This window comes from Pleuronectes platessa, chromosome 10 (assembly GCF_947347685.1).
Source record: "Pleuronectes platessa chromosome 10, fPlePla1.1, whole genome shotgun sequence".
In the NCBI taxonomy this organism is placed as follows: domain Eukaryota; kingdom Metazoa; phylum Chordata; class Actinopteri; order Pleuronectiformes; family Pleuronectidae; genus Pleuronectes; species Pleuronectes platessa.
The window spans coordinates 17,539,991-17,552,363 of NC_070635.1; the positions used below are offsets into that span (position 1 = coordinate 17,539,991).

The 12,373-nt window shown below is 43.5% G+C and overlaps 1 protein-coding gene across 1 annotated transcript in view; it reads left to right on the forward strand.

Annotated features, from left to right (window-relative positions):
• Positions 1-7,053: 7,053 nt before the first annotated feature.
• The window catches only part of LOC128449765 (triple functional domain protein), a 96,440-nt gene continuing 91,120 nt past the window's right edge, over positions 7,054-12,373 (forward strand). The window contains exon 1 of the mRNA XM_053433061.1: positions 7,054-7,157. Within this exon, the coding sequence (XP_053289036.1) occupies positions 7,088-7,157 (70 nt within the window). The 5' untranslated portion in view covers positions 7,054-7,087. The remainder of the gene's footprint in view (positions 7,158-12,373) is intronic.

Below are 12,373 nucleotides of genomic sequence, written 5' to 3' on the forward strand. Positions count from 1 at the left end.
TGCAGGACAGAGAGCAACATTAATATTACAGCCCTGCACTGTAAGACACGCTGAAGAAGAATCTGTCAAAACATCAGGTCAGAATTTGATCTCATAAAAAACTTCTTTTACATAATGAATGGTGTGTTATGTTGACAAAGAAATGAATTACAAAAGGTTACTCCTACAGTTCTTGTTATCTTTGTACAATAATACAAATTTCTAAAGAACATCTGCAGCAGACATTGGTTCTTTATTGTCGTTGATATGCCGTTCATATAAAGTTAATATATTCCAAAAGCCTCTATAGCGGTCAAACCAGTTAGGCCTCATTGATAGACCATGTTAGCTGCCAATTTGTTGCATTCTGCATTAATAGATCACTACAAACAGTACACGTCATCTTAAATAGACCTAAAATCGACTTTAGACCGAAAGATGTTAAGGATCTCCAGTACTAAGAATCTAAAACAGTAAAAATTAACTCTGAGATGTTTTTGAAATCTGACCTTCAAAATCATACTCTCATGCCATGTGTAAGGTAGGGCAGTCAATGGATGAACAGAATGTGTGTCCATTCATCGTTGAGGAAGATATCAGGAAGTCCTACTGACAAACATTGTTGTGCATTTTAAAGAACAAAGTATTTTCATGTGAGAAAACAAGCATTTCAATGAAAACTAGGGCTGCGCAAAATGATCAAAATGTCATATCCTCTTGTAGAAGTCATTTCATATCCAGTTAATCATATGTATTGTAATTGGTCATCAGTCTCCATGATTCTTTAGGTTTTGTTTGAGCTCTGAGTTGTATTACTCTCATCCATAGACACCTATGAAGGTATTTTCTGCTGCAAAACACTTGTGCAATGGAATTTGTGGTTGTAGAAAATCGTCTTTTCTTAAATATTCTCCATACAGTGTGACATGAACCTCTTGGTAAAATAAATTTAAACTATTTAAGTCTGAATTTTGGTTGGAAATATCCTGGGTTGTATAATGGTCACATGTTCGTTTGTGATGAAATACTGCGGCTAAGAGTTACACGACGAAATGAACAATAGAGAATGAAATGAAACAAAATACATTTTCTACCATCACAATGTGTATGTGTATGTATGTATACATGCATATGTATATGTATATAAACATATATGTAAGTATATATTGTATATATATATATATATATTTATATATATATTAATACTAAGACAAGAGGGTGATGAGACAGGAGCCATTAAAAAATTAAAGATCAGATGCTGCAAGAATGACGCAATTAAAAGTCCACCAAAATGAAACGTCATCAGTAGGTGATTCTATCACCATAGCAACCAGATGCTAAGATTTGAAATAGAAGATGTTTTTGATTGACAGGGACACTCTCTCAATACCTCCTTTGATGCTTTGATGAACAGCATCATAGTTGGTATTTTGATAGGAGACCTCTGATTGGCTGTTGATTGCTTTAAATACTGTTAAAGTTTAAGACAGTTGCTTTTGCACTCTGACCTTGAGTGAGGTAAGTCATGTCTCACCCTCTCTCTGTATTTACCCAGCATGCTAACCGATACAATTCAGGCTCATTATTCAAGTTGGAAATTAAACCACTGTATAATATGAAGCTTCTGCTGTTACATGTTGATAATGTGGTGTTTTCTGTTGCTTTTATGCCAAATGTGAAAATATTGTTGCTGGCTTCTTTTGTGTTTTCTGCTGCTTATCTTAATGAGTGATATGTGTTAACGTGATGCTAAGTAGCGTTAGGTCGCCGAGGCCAGGCAGAGCAAGGCATTGTGGACAAAACACCTGTAGCACCAGGAAATTCTCCCATTTCACATCTTATTCTACCAAACAATGTGTTTTGTAACATTGGGAAGATTAACCTTGGTGTTTAACTTTAGTATTTAAGACAATCAAATTCAGATTCAAATTCAAATCGAAGGGGCTTGGTGCCATGGTGATTGATGAGGGAAGTTTTATTTCAAAAAAACATTTACTGGTGTTTTTTTGGTTAATGTGTAGTTTGAATGTGTTGAAGGACAAGTTGACGGAAGCTTAAGTTAATGCTAGGAGCACATGACATGAGCTGTGTAGCTCCTTTAAGGAAAAAAACAATCCCTCTCCATTGGGTCTAATGTTATTTCAGAGAAAACTTTTCTGGAAGGAGCATCAACTTGCATAACTTGGTCACACGGCCGCATTTTTTTACTCTCACAAATTTCAAAAATATCTGTGTGTCCGGCAAAGTCTTGGAATTCTCCCGATGTCTTTATTTCACAGATAGGACTTATAGTTTCTGAATTATAGTTGTTTGAGTGGTGCACTCAGAGTTTAGATTTCTCTCTTCCCAGTGAGGAGAGAGCAGTTGCATTCAGTTGAGTTTCCATGGCAACCAGATACACAAGTAGCAGGAGGGGAGTCTCTCTCTCTCTCTCTCTCTCTCTCTCTCTCTCTCTCTCTCTCTCTCTCTCTCTCTCTCTCTCTCAATCTCTCTCGCTCTCTCTCTCTCAATCTCTCGCTTAAACCAGCCAGTCTGTCTCTCTCCCTCTCTCTCCTTCTCTCTGCGGGTGTCTCTCTATCTGTGTCAATTGTTTTTTCTTGAATGTTTGATAGATCAAATTCACCTAAATCTTACACACTATTTCATCCTGTCACCTGCAGACATAAAGCCTTTTGACTTAAAGATCCAGACAACAACGGAAACTTCTTCGGAAAATAGTGCATCAACTCATCCAACAGCTTCTTCAATAGATAAGATCTACTCTCTGTGGTAAACCATGGAGAAACCAGATATTCTGAAGATCCTCAATGACGAACTCCTCACAGCCTACAGGAGGATTAATGCTCTTAAGGATGAGGTGTGGCAGCTGCAAGACCAGCTTCAAGACAGAGATGAGTTCATAAAGATGGAGGTGAAGAAGGAGAAGGAGAAGGAGAAGGAGAGGGAGAAAGAGAAGGAGAAGGAGAAGGAGAAGGAGAAGGAGAAGAGGAAGGAGATTGAGACCGAGACCGAGAAGGAGAATGAGATCCAGGCCCTGACGGAGAAGGTGGAGCAGCTGGAAAACCAGCTGAAAGAGAAAGATGTTGTCATAGCGAAGGAGGTGAAGAAACGGCGCGCTCGCCTCAGGGCCTATCTGGACTGCCTTGCTGAGCTAACTGACTGTCAGGCCAAGGTTAAGCTTATGGAAGCAAGGCTGCACCAGGAGCGATCCCAGCCTGATACAGGATGTAGCAGTGAGGTGGAGGTGGAGAAGGAGGAGGAGAAGGAGAAGGAGAAGGAGAAGGAGAAGGAGAAAGAGAAGGAGAAGGAGAAGGAGAAAGAGAAGGAGAAAGAGAAGGAGAAGGAGAAAGAGAAGGAGAAGGAGAAGGAGAAAGAGAAAGAGAAAGAGAAAGAGAAGGAGAAAGAGAAGGAGAAGGAGAAGGAGAAGGAGAAAGAGAAAGAGAAAGAGAAAGAGAAAGAGAAGGAGAAGGAGAAGGAGAAGGAGAAGGAGAAAGAGAAGGAGAAAGAGAAGGAGAAGTACAAGGACAAGGAGAAGGACAAGGAGAAGGAGAAACTTGTGACGATCTACAATGTCGAAATCCTCCGAGCCAACAGGAGCATTTTGATTCTTAAGGAGGAGGTGTGGCGGCTGGAAAACCATCTTAAAGACAGAGATGATATCATAAAGATGGCGGTGGAGAAGGAGAAGGAGGAGGAGAAGGAGAAGGAGACGGAGAAGGAGAAGGAGAAGGAGAAGGAGAAGGAGAAGGAGATTAAGATTGAGACTGAGACCGAGAGGGAGATGGAGACGGAGAAGGATAATGAGATCCAGGCCCTGACGGAGAAGGTGGAGCAGCTGGAAAACCAGCTGAAAGACAAAGATGTTGTCATAACGAAGGAGGTAGAGAAAGGGCATGCTCGCCTCAGGGCCTATGTTGACTGCTTGGCCGAGCTCACTGACTGTCAGGCCAAGGCTAAAATTCTGGAAGCAAGTCTGCACAAGTGAGCAGTGAGGTGGAGGTCAACATGGAGAAGGAGAACGAGAAGGTGCTTGCTTCAGGGCCGAAAGGAGACGAAACTGCAGCAGGAGAAAACTCCAACTATGGGACTGAGCTACAGAAAGGAGGAGGCCGAGATGAGCTGGAGGAGAGAGAAGAGGTGGAGAAGCTCCCGCCCTCACCCTTTTTTTACTCCTCAAAACAAACCCCTCCCCTGTCCCCCTTTGTACATATTTGAAATGATCTAATGATGTGTTGTAAATATGTTAAACTTTTTGAATAAAAATAACTAGTACAGTAACATCTACCTCTGTCTTTCTGAATATACATACAGGATTCATTGATCAATTAACACAGTGTTGGAGTGAAACAAATCAATGTGATTAATTTAGTTTGCTACTATTCATACGAACACAGCAGAGCATAGACAAACAATGTTTCTTAACTTTTTTACATTTGGTCAAATCTATATATTAATTATGACAACAATACAATAATAATATTATCATCTCATCTGAGGGCCCACCCATCACACTGACCACGCCCATCTGACACGCACACACACTCACGCACACACACACATGCACACACACACACACACATACACGTACACACACGCACGCACGCACACACACGCACGCACACACACACACACACACACAAGTCATTATCATTTATATATTTACTGTATATATACACATTTATTTCCATTTATTCATGGTTGAGGTCAATATCAGATCAGAAGACATGTTCATGGCACTGAAGTCAATTTAAAATGACATGTAGCATGTTAGAGTTATAAATAACTTGTCCATGTGTAAAACAATAGTTTAATTAAAAAAAAAAAAAAAATTATTTTGGAGGGCTGAAGCACATTTTGCGCCCTAGGCAACCGCATAGGTCGCCTGTACCAGGAGCCGCCCCTTAACCAGTGTCAACATATGAGAACTGGAGTGATTTCCTCCACTTTCTTGATTTTAGTGAAGACTTGAGCTGCAGTTTTTTCAATCAGCTGCAGCCGTCTGATCATCGACAGCATGTACAAGGTTTTACAAATCCTGCTGAGACGTGAGTCCTGAAATCCTGGATATTTTCTTGAGGTGATAGTAGGCAGATTTCGTAATTGTCTTATTGTGGCTGTTAAAATTGATTTAGAGTCCAGGCAGCACACAAACTCCTGGCTTGGAGAAAATAGAATGTCAGAGGACAATCATGAACTCACCATTACAGTTCATTCTGTCATAAAGCTGATTAAAGTGTATATTCGATTCTACCCTGAGTATAAGAGTCCTGATTGGCTCTGTGGTTGTGGCTCTATGTGCAACAATGTTCATTGGAAATACATTTAAATATTAGCTATTCAGTAACGGAAACCTATTTAGCTCTGATATGTTTTTTGGTCACTTGAGGAACCATTTTTAAACAAGTTTTAAACACAACACTGACGAGTAGTATATAGTTTATAGGTTTATTTACAGAATGTGACTCACACACACCCATTGTAGATTCTGATCATTTCCACTTGAAGTCGTGTTTGTAGCCACCTGAAAGATTTAAACCCCCCAAAAATTCTAATTTTCATCCATTTCAACCCACTAAATATGTGACTCCTCACCTGCTGAATGCTTATGTTCGGCTGCGGCTCACCATTGATAACCATGATAAATCAACTTTCATAGCACCAGTATACAAATTATAGACATAATTGAATAAAGGTATGATCTTTATGTTGTCTCTTGCCAAAAACATACTTACATTACTTTCCAATCTAGAATTGTTTCAATTTCAAATGTTAATTCTGCTGAATTTCACCTTTCATGTCAAGAAATACCTTTAGACTCTCCTTTTTTATGACTTCTGTATTGCCAGCAGCTTATTTTTGCACAAACGTTGACTGTATCAGTGTCTCCCCTGCCCTATTCTATATAAGTCATCAGAGTTGTTGCAAATCAATATTCTGTTTGTCAACAATTGATTAATCAACCAATCGGTTCGGAAACAAAAGCTTATTGTCATTATGTGTTTGCCCCAGGGCCTCCTAGATCCGGCCTTGCTTGCAGGCTATTGATTCAGGCCTGTGTCAGTGGAGCAAACACAGCAGATGATAGTGGAGCCTGGCATTCTTTACAACAGACGAGTTGCACGGCCCTCCCGGAGCAATTCGCACTGACAACCACTAGATGGCGGCAGTTTACCGTCACGGGTTAAAAACCACTGAACTGCGGCTGACGAGGGAGAAGTGGGTTCGATTTGTGGAGCAAATGACCTCATGGTGGAGCATCATCTTCATCACCGGGAGAGGAAGAGAGACGGAAACGGTCCCTCTCCATCAGTGTCATTTCCCCCAGGTATTAAACCCCAGTCTGTCATCGCTGGAGGATTGATGGGCTGCGTTTCCCTCATCAAGTCAAATTATTCCACCAGTGACCCCACGCCCGTGTTTAAAAATGCGCGTGGAGGAAACGGCCACGGTGATACTGTTAAACACGAGCCGGGCTGAGCTGCACACACAGGGGGTAAGGCTATTCCAGATGTTGCGTGACGTTATGGCATCTCCCATAACATCTGGAGCCATTAATCCAGAGGAGTGTCTCCCACGCAGCCCACACCAGCACCGCAGCGAGGGACTCTGAAGGTGCGTGCGTGTGGGTGCGTGTTTGTAGGGGGGGGGGGTTGGTCGCTGCAGCTGTGCCGTGGCGCACATTTAAAAATTGGGTGGCGCACAATGCACCAAAACCCCCTCGAAACGGAATCCCAGGATATCCCACCCCCCATCCACCTCCCCGAGACGGAATAGCCCTCCCTCCCCTCCTCTTTTTACCTCCGCCTTCTCTCTCACTATCCCCCTCTTCTATCTCCTCCTCCTCCTCCTCCCTCACGTCCCAACTCGGGAGCGCCGCCGATCGGTCGCCCAGGATTTTCTCCCCTCGTCTCGGCCAAAATGGAGGAGGAGGTCTCTCGCTGCTTGACGAAGGGAGCCGAGATTGCCTGACCGGATCTGCTTCAATGAAAGGCGTCGGGATCCGAATTTGCAGCGATCGCCACGCGCAGGGAGCCCATTGAGGATTTCTATCAAGCTACCTTTTTTTTTTTTTTTTCCCCCTCTTCTTCCGTGCACGCCACCCGCAGCCATGAGCGCAGGAGAGGGGCTGGATGAGGCTGCGAAGGACGCGGCAGACATAGCGGCGTTTTTCAAATCCGGTAAGTCGGGGAAAGGGGCGAGTCTGGCTCGGGGAGAGCTCCGGCAGAGGTGTCGCTGTGATCACGGGTGGCGGCGGCGGTGGCGGTGGTGGTCTGTCACACTGTGGACAAAAGCCCCACAGACGGGTGTCACTGGCGGGGTGGGGGGTGTAGATGTGCAGCCCACTGCGCTGCTGGACGTGCGTGGAGAGACGCTCACACCTTGTATTTATTTACCCCAAATTCAGCCCACTGACCCTGACACTCCGCGGCCCCTGATGACAGCACCTCCGGAAATTATGCGCCTCTGATTATTAAAGGCACTGACCCCATTTTGGGGTTGGACCACGCTGGCTACAAGGTGTGCATTGGTTTCAGCTCCGCCGTGGGGGCTGCACGTAACACCTCAGTCCGTCACGAACCTCTTGGATCACGTGGATCGTACCATTTGATCGATTTTTGCCCGCAGACACAGATCGAACACGAAACCTGGGATCACTCTTAACCCAGGTCTCTCAGATCTCAATGCAGGAACAGAGCATATAGGCCACTGACGCACATATGGCCATTAGGTTGCACTCAGTACGCACTGGGCCTGTCTAATAATATGACGGCATCATCATAAGGAAAAAGGATGGGCCTGCATCCAAAACGTAAACACCCTCAATATGTCCCAGGGGGCTTCACTGCAGGGGGCCTGATATCAGCCTATATGATAATAACACTTAAGTCCTGCACCTTGTTCTTACAGAGCTTCTGAGATTGGAGGTAGGAAGTGATTTCAGATTAGGTCACAATGCCTGCCAGTCTTTACCAGTTACAGTCAGACACTGATTGGTAATATTAAAATGTCCATCCCATTCCAACTGGATTTTATTTCTCCCCTGAGGCAATTGTATCATAAGATGTTTCAAGATGTGCTTTTTAAAACCTGTTAGTGTATAACAGGAATCTCCAACAGTGTAAAAAAACCCTCCATGGAAAGTTTTGGAGCTGTACGCGCTTGAAAATCATGTTAGAGATTAGTTATTGTTTTCATTCTCTCGCCAAGCCCCTCCTGGATGTCAACACACAACCAATCCAGCGTTATTGTGAAATACAGCTTTATTAACCCAATCTGACACAGGCATCAGGAGGGCAGGGTTTTAAAATTTAAAAGGAATATGGGCCCAGCGTCAGGGAAAGATGTCGCCACCATGAGAGCAGGACCACCTCTGACACCCAGCAGAAGAAGCAGCAGCTGTCTTTCTCTCTCTCAGCTGTTTCTCCCTGTGACACCTGGTGCCAGGGGGTCTGCTGGTCACCATATGAGCAGGGACACACATACACACACTCGGCATCGTGCACAAATCCAGGCGCCAGTGCGTGTTAATCGATAAATGCAGCAGAAATGCACAAACAAAAACAATTCGTAGAGACTATGAACTCTTGTCTAAGAATCGGTGCTACCAGTCAGACGGTTAGGAATGTGCTCGAGAAGGATTGTATTCAAAATGCTACAGTCCCTCCTATGGTTGGTTGGACGCCTGCCAGTGTATTTTCCTATAGCCGTGTTGTATCAGGCTGGAAAGTTGGCTCACCGGGGAAGTTGGACTGCTTGGATGTTTATGTAGCGGCAAACACAGTTCATACAGTATTCATGACGGAGACAGAAATAGGTTACGCTCTCGGGAAACTTTTACAAGACGTTATTATGGAGAGAGAGAGAGAAAAAACACGATTTTTGTGTGAGAAAAGTGCGAATAGCTGCGCGACTGGTGTTGAATAGCTGAAAGTCTCCAGCTGAGATAAGAGCTGCTGGTTTAAACCATTGTTAGTCATCTTGTTTAATTAAAGTTTTGTCTGTGTGCCGCTGCGGTGGGTTCACAAAACCTGACGTGTTGGAAAGATGAACAGAATACAAGATACGTAATGCCTGGTAATGGGTTCATTCATTCTTCACACTTGCTGTGCTTGTAATTGGATTTCATTCAGCAGACCTGGATATTGTTTCCTCTCGTGTTCATCATTCAGCTCGTTTGGATATTGTTGATCTCATTCAGTCGATCAATCGCACTTCACATCATCGGGTTTTCCTTCTTACTTTTAATCTCTCCTTTCTCAACAGTTCATTCATTTCATCCATCGTTAATCAGCTGTTCTCCTGTGTTTTGACAATCAGTCACATAGTATACACTTGTGCAATCTGTCTAAATAGAAGATATGTCAGTGATTCATTCATCTGTACTTCTCACAGACCCACACACTCGTGTATCCCAGTGTATCTTATAGGTTTTACTGTGCAGGACCAGTAGTAATGACCACCCTGCTCCCCGTAGCCTCTCCAGCAGGCTCCTTAATTGCAGCCAGCTTGTTGCATGTTGAAATCTTGGCACACAGCTGCTCATCCTGATCCCGAGCACTTTATTTCTGGAGCTCTGAGTGAGTGTGTTTTGTTTTGCTGGGACTCTACTTGCACTCGGGTGCCCTAGTTAGCCAGTGGAGGCTAGAATGTGGCGGAATGTTCCCCTAAACAAGACGGATCCGTGACAGGCTCAGAGGGCGAGTCAGTGGGAGACGAGCTCGCTGACTGGTCTGAAGCTTCAGAGGTGGCGGCCTGTTTGGGTGAGTTCACTAAGGTTTCCGTCAAAACATCAACTGTAAGTCCAGTTTTTTCTCTAAAGCCAGGGTTGGCAATCCTGAAAAAGCTAGCAAGAGCAGGCCACACTTTGAAAAGATGCAATCGATACATCCCACCCCCTCCCAAGCTATCCCCCCCACAAAACACACAATCGTGCGCTGACTGACAAATGCTAGAGGACGACTTTTCTGTGACTCGCTCGCTAACTTCTGTTCATCGTCTCTGCTGCGTCTCCCCAGCTGAAGACTCCGGTCATGTGCAGTGAGAGCACAGGTTGAGTGTGTGCAGCAGGCAGGTTGGTTAGTGACAGTGTCAGACAATCATTTAATTTGGTCTGAATGTAATGACAGTCTAAAGTCACGCGGGCGCCGATTACATCAAATGTGTAAAAAGTGTTTCAGAAACAACTTAATCCTGCACCAGTTTAGAATTGCTTCACCTGAATGGATAATATCATCATTGGCCCCTCAAAATACTTGACGTTCCTCTCGGCCTGATTGGATTTTCTCTGTGAGCAGATGGAGCTCCATCTCTGAGTCCCACACTGTCGCTGTGGATCACAGCTCAGCGGCTGAGTCACCATCCCTGTTTTCTCATGCCTTGATTCAAAATCCAATCCTTGATGTTTGTTCTTTTCTTGCAACGGGTCAAAGCTGAGAAATATTCAGCTGCTTTCTTGAACACTTAAAAAAAAGTCCTTTCATTCCTCTCCTGCTCAGCTATCCAGGCTTATACTGTATATCACCCCAGCTTTGCAAGTGTTTGCAATACAAACCTTTGAACGCATGGGAATACAATAGCACTCTTCATAACTAGGCTATATATAGTTGTTTACAACCCGTAGATAAATAGCATAATCAGTTGACTATGTCTCCGCTTCTGTTTTGAATACAGCCGATGATAGTAGCCCTTTGTTTCCCATTTTGATTTGCACTTTGATTAAGCTTTCTTCAAAGTGAGGCATCACAGCGCAATAAAATATTGCTAATTGCCGACAGCCCACGCAAAGCTTAGCAGCGTATCCCCTGTGAAGTCCAAATATTGGGTGCTTTGTAATCAAAGCAAGCTGCTCATAACTAGAGGGTTGCCTGGTTGTGGAACGGTCAGGACTTGTATTAGGAGGAGCCTGGAGGTTGTGGGGTATATTGTTGTCAAATATCTTCCAGCTGTTGGAATCTGGAATACTGATGCAAAAGTTATGATGAATTATAATTATTAGTTTTCCATTCTTTTGAAATCAGTAGAACAAAATACATCCCCCTTGCTGCAAACCGACAGTCAGAAGGAGCCTTTTTATTTCATTTACGTGAACTGGGTTTGTGAACTGTTCAGTGACTTCTCGGGCCTCAGTTTACTCATTAGCACTCATTAGGTAACTTCAGATGGAATCATCAGCAGATTTCCCCAAACTTTTCGGTAAAACTCGACAAACACAAGCTTCTCTAAGCAACTGAGTGAGGATCTGAAAGTGAAGCCATGTCTTCAAAGCACTGAAGGGTATAAAAACAACGTTAAATCATAATGTGTAGCAACTATGTTCAGCGTTGTTGTCTGCACTAATTTAGAGCTTGGCTTGACTTTGTCAGTCGGCTAATGGGTTAGAACTTAGGATAGTGGTGTTAGAGATGTTCTGATACAGATACCAGAAGTGGAAAAGTCTCCTAAACTGCTGAAAATGACGAGTTCTGCAACTTAAAGTATTTTTGTTTTAGTCATATAAAAATGAATTACTTTCCAGTAGTGTAGCGTTAGCCAGAGCTCGCTAAGATGTCAGCAATGCTGTAACGTTGTAAATGTTGACGCCAGGCCCACAAGTAAAACATCGAGGTGTACTCTATGCCAGACTTTAGTTTGCAGCTATTTAAAGGAAGTAGTTATTGTGTATTTCTCTGTATGTATTTTCCACACAACAACAACAGAAATCATCACTTACACACAGGGTTAGTAACATACAGCTGTTAAAATACGTAATATAAGTTGTGGAGCTAAGCTTGACTGGGCCACGAAAACAAGGTCAAGACATTCGGACTTCACAGAGTGTCTGCTGTATTAGATGCTCACAGGAAGAAACCTGCAGCTACTGTGCAGGATTCTATCTCTCAGCAAATCTTAATATCCTTAGAAGTTTTGCAGAACAGAGCCGCTGTCTCTGTCTCATTACATCTTCAAATTAGAGCCATTAACTTCACATGAGCTAAAACCATTTGGTCACCGTTGACACTTGAGTGACGCATTACATCTTTAGATGAACCCGCCCCCCGTCAAATATATCTGAACGCGATAGAGCCATCGCGGCAAAACAAAAATAACATCTGCACTATGCCATATTTTCTCTTTGATGTATTAAGTCCCATTAAAACGTCTCTTGAGTGACATGTAATGAAGTTACTGGGCCTGAGGAGGAGCATTATTGCATAGAACTGCACCGTGAAACTCAATTGACATAAAAGCAGACGGCTGAACTGTACGCTGGAATGAGATTAAAAGTCTGCGTTGAGACGACTTGCAGTTTCCACAGTCGTAACTGCCCTGGTCATAAGACCCTGGTCATCAGTCGTGACCCGGTGATTGTAAGGCTCGGGGTTGTTGCAAAGATCAACTCTTCACTGTTTGAAAC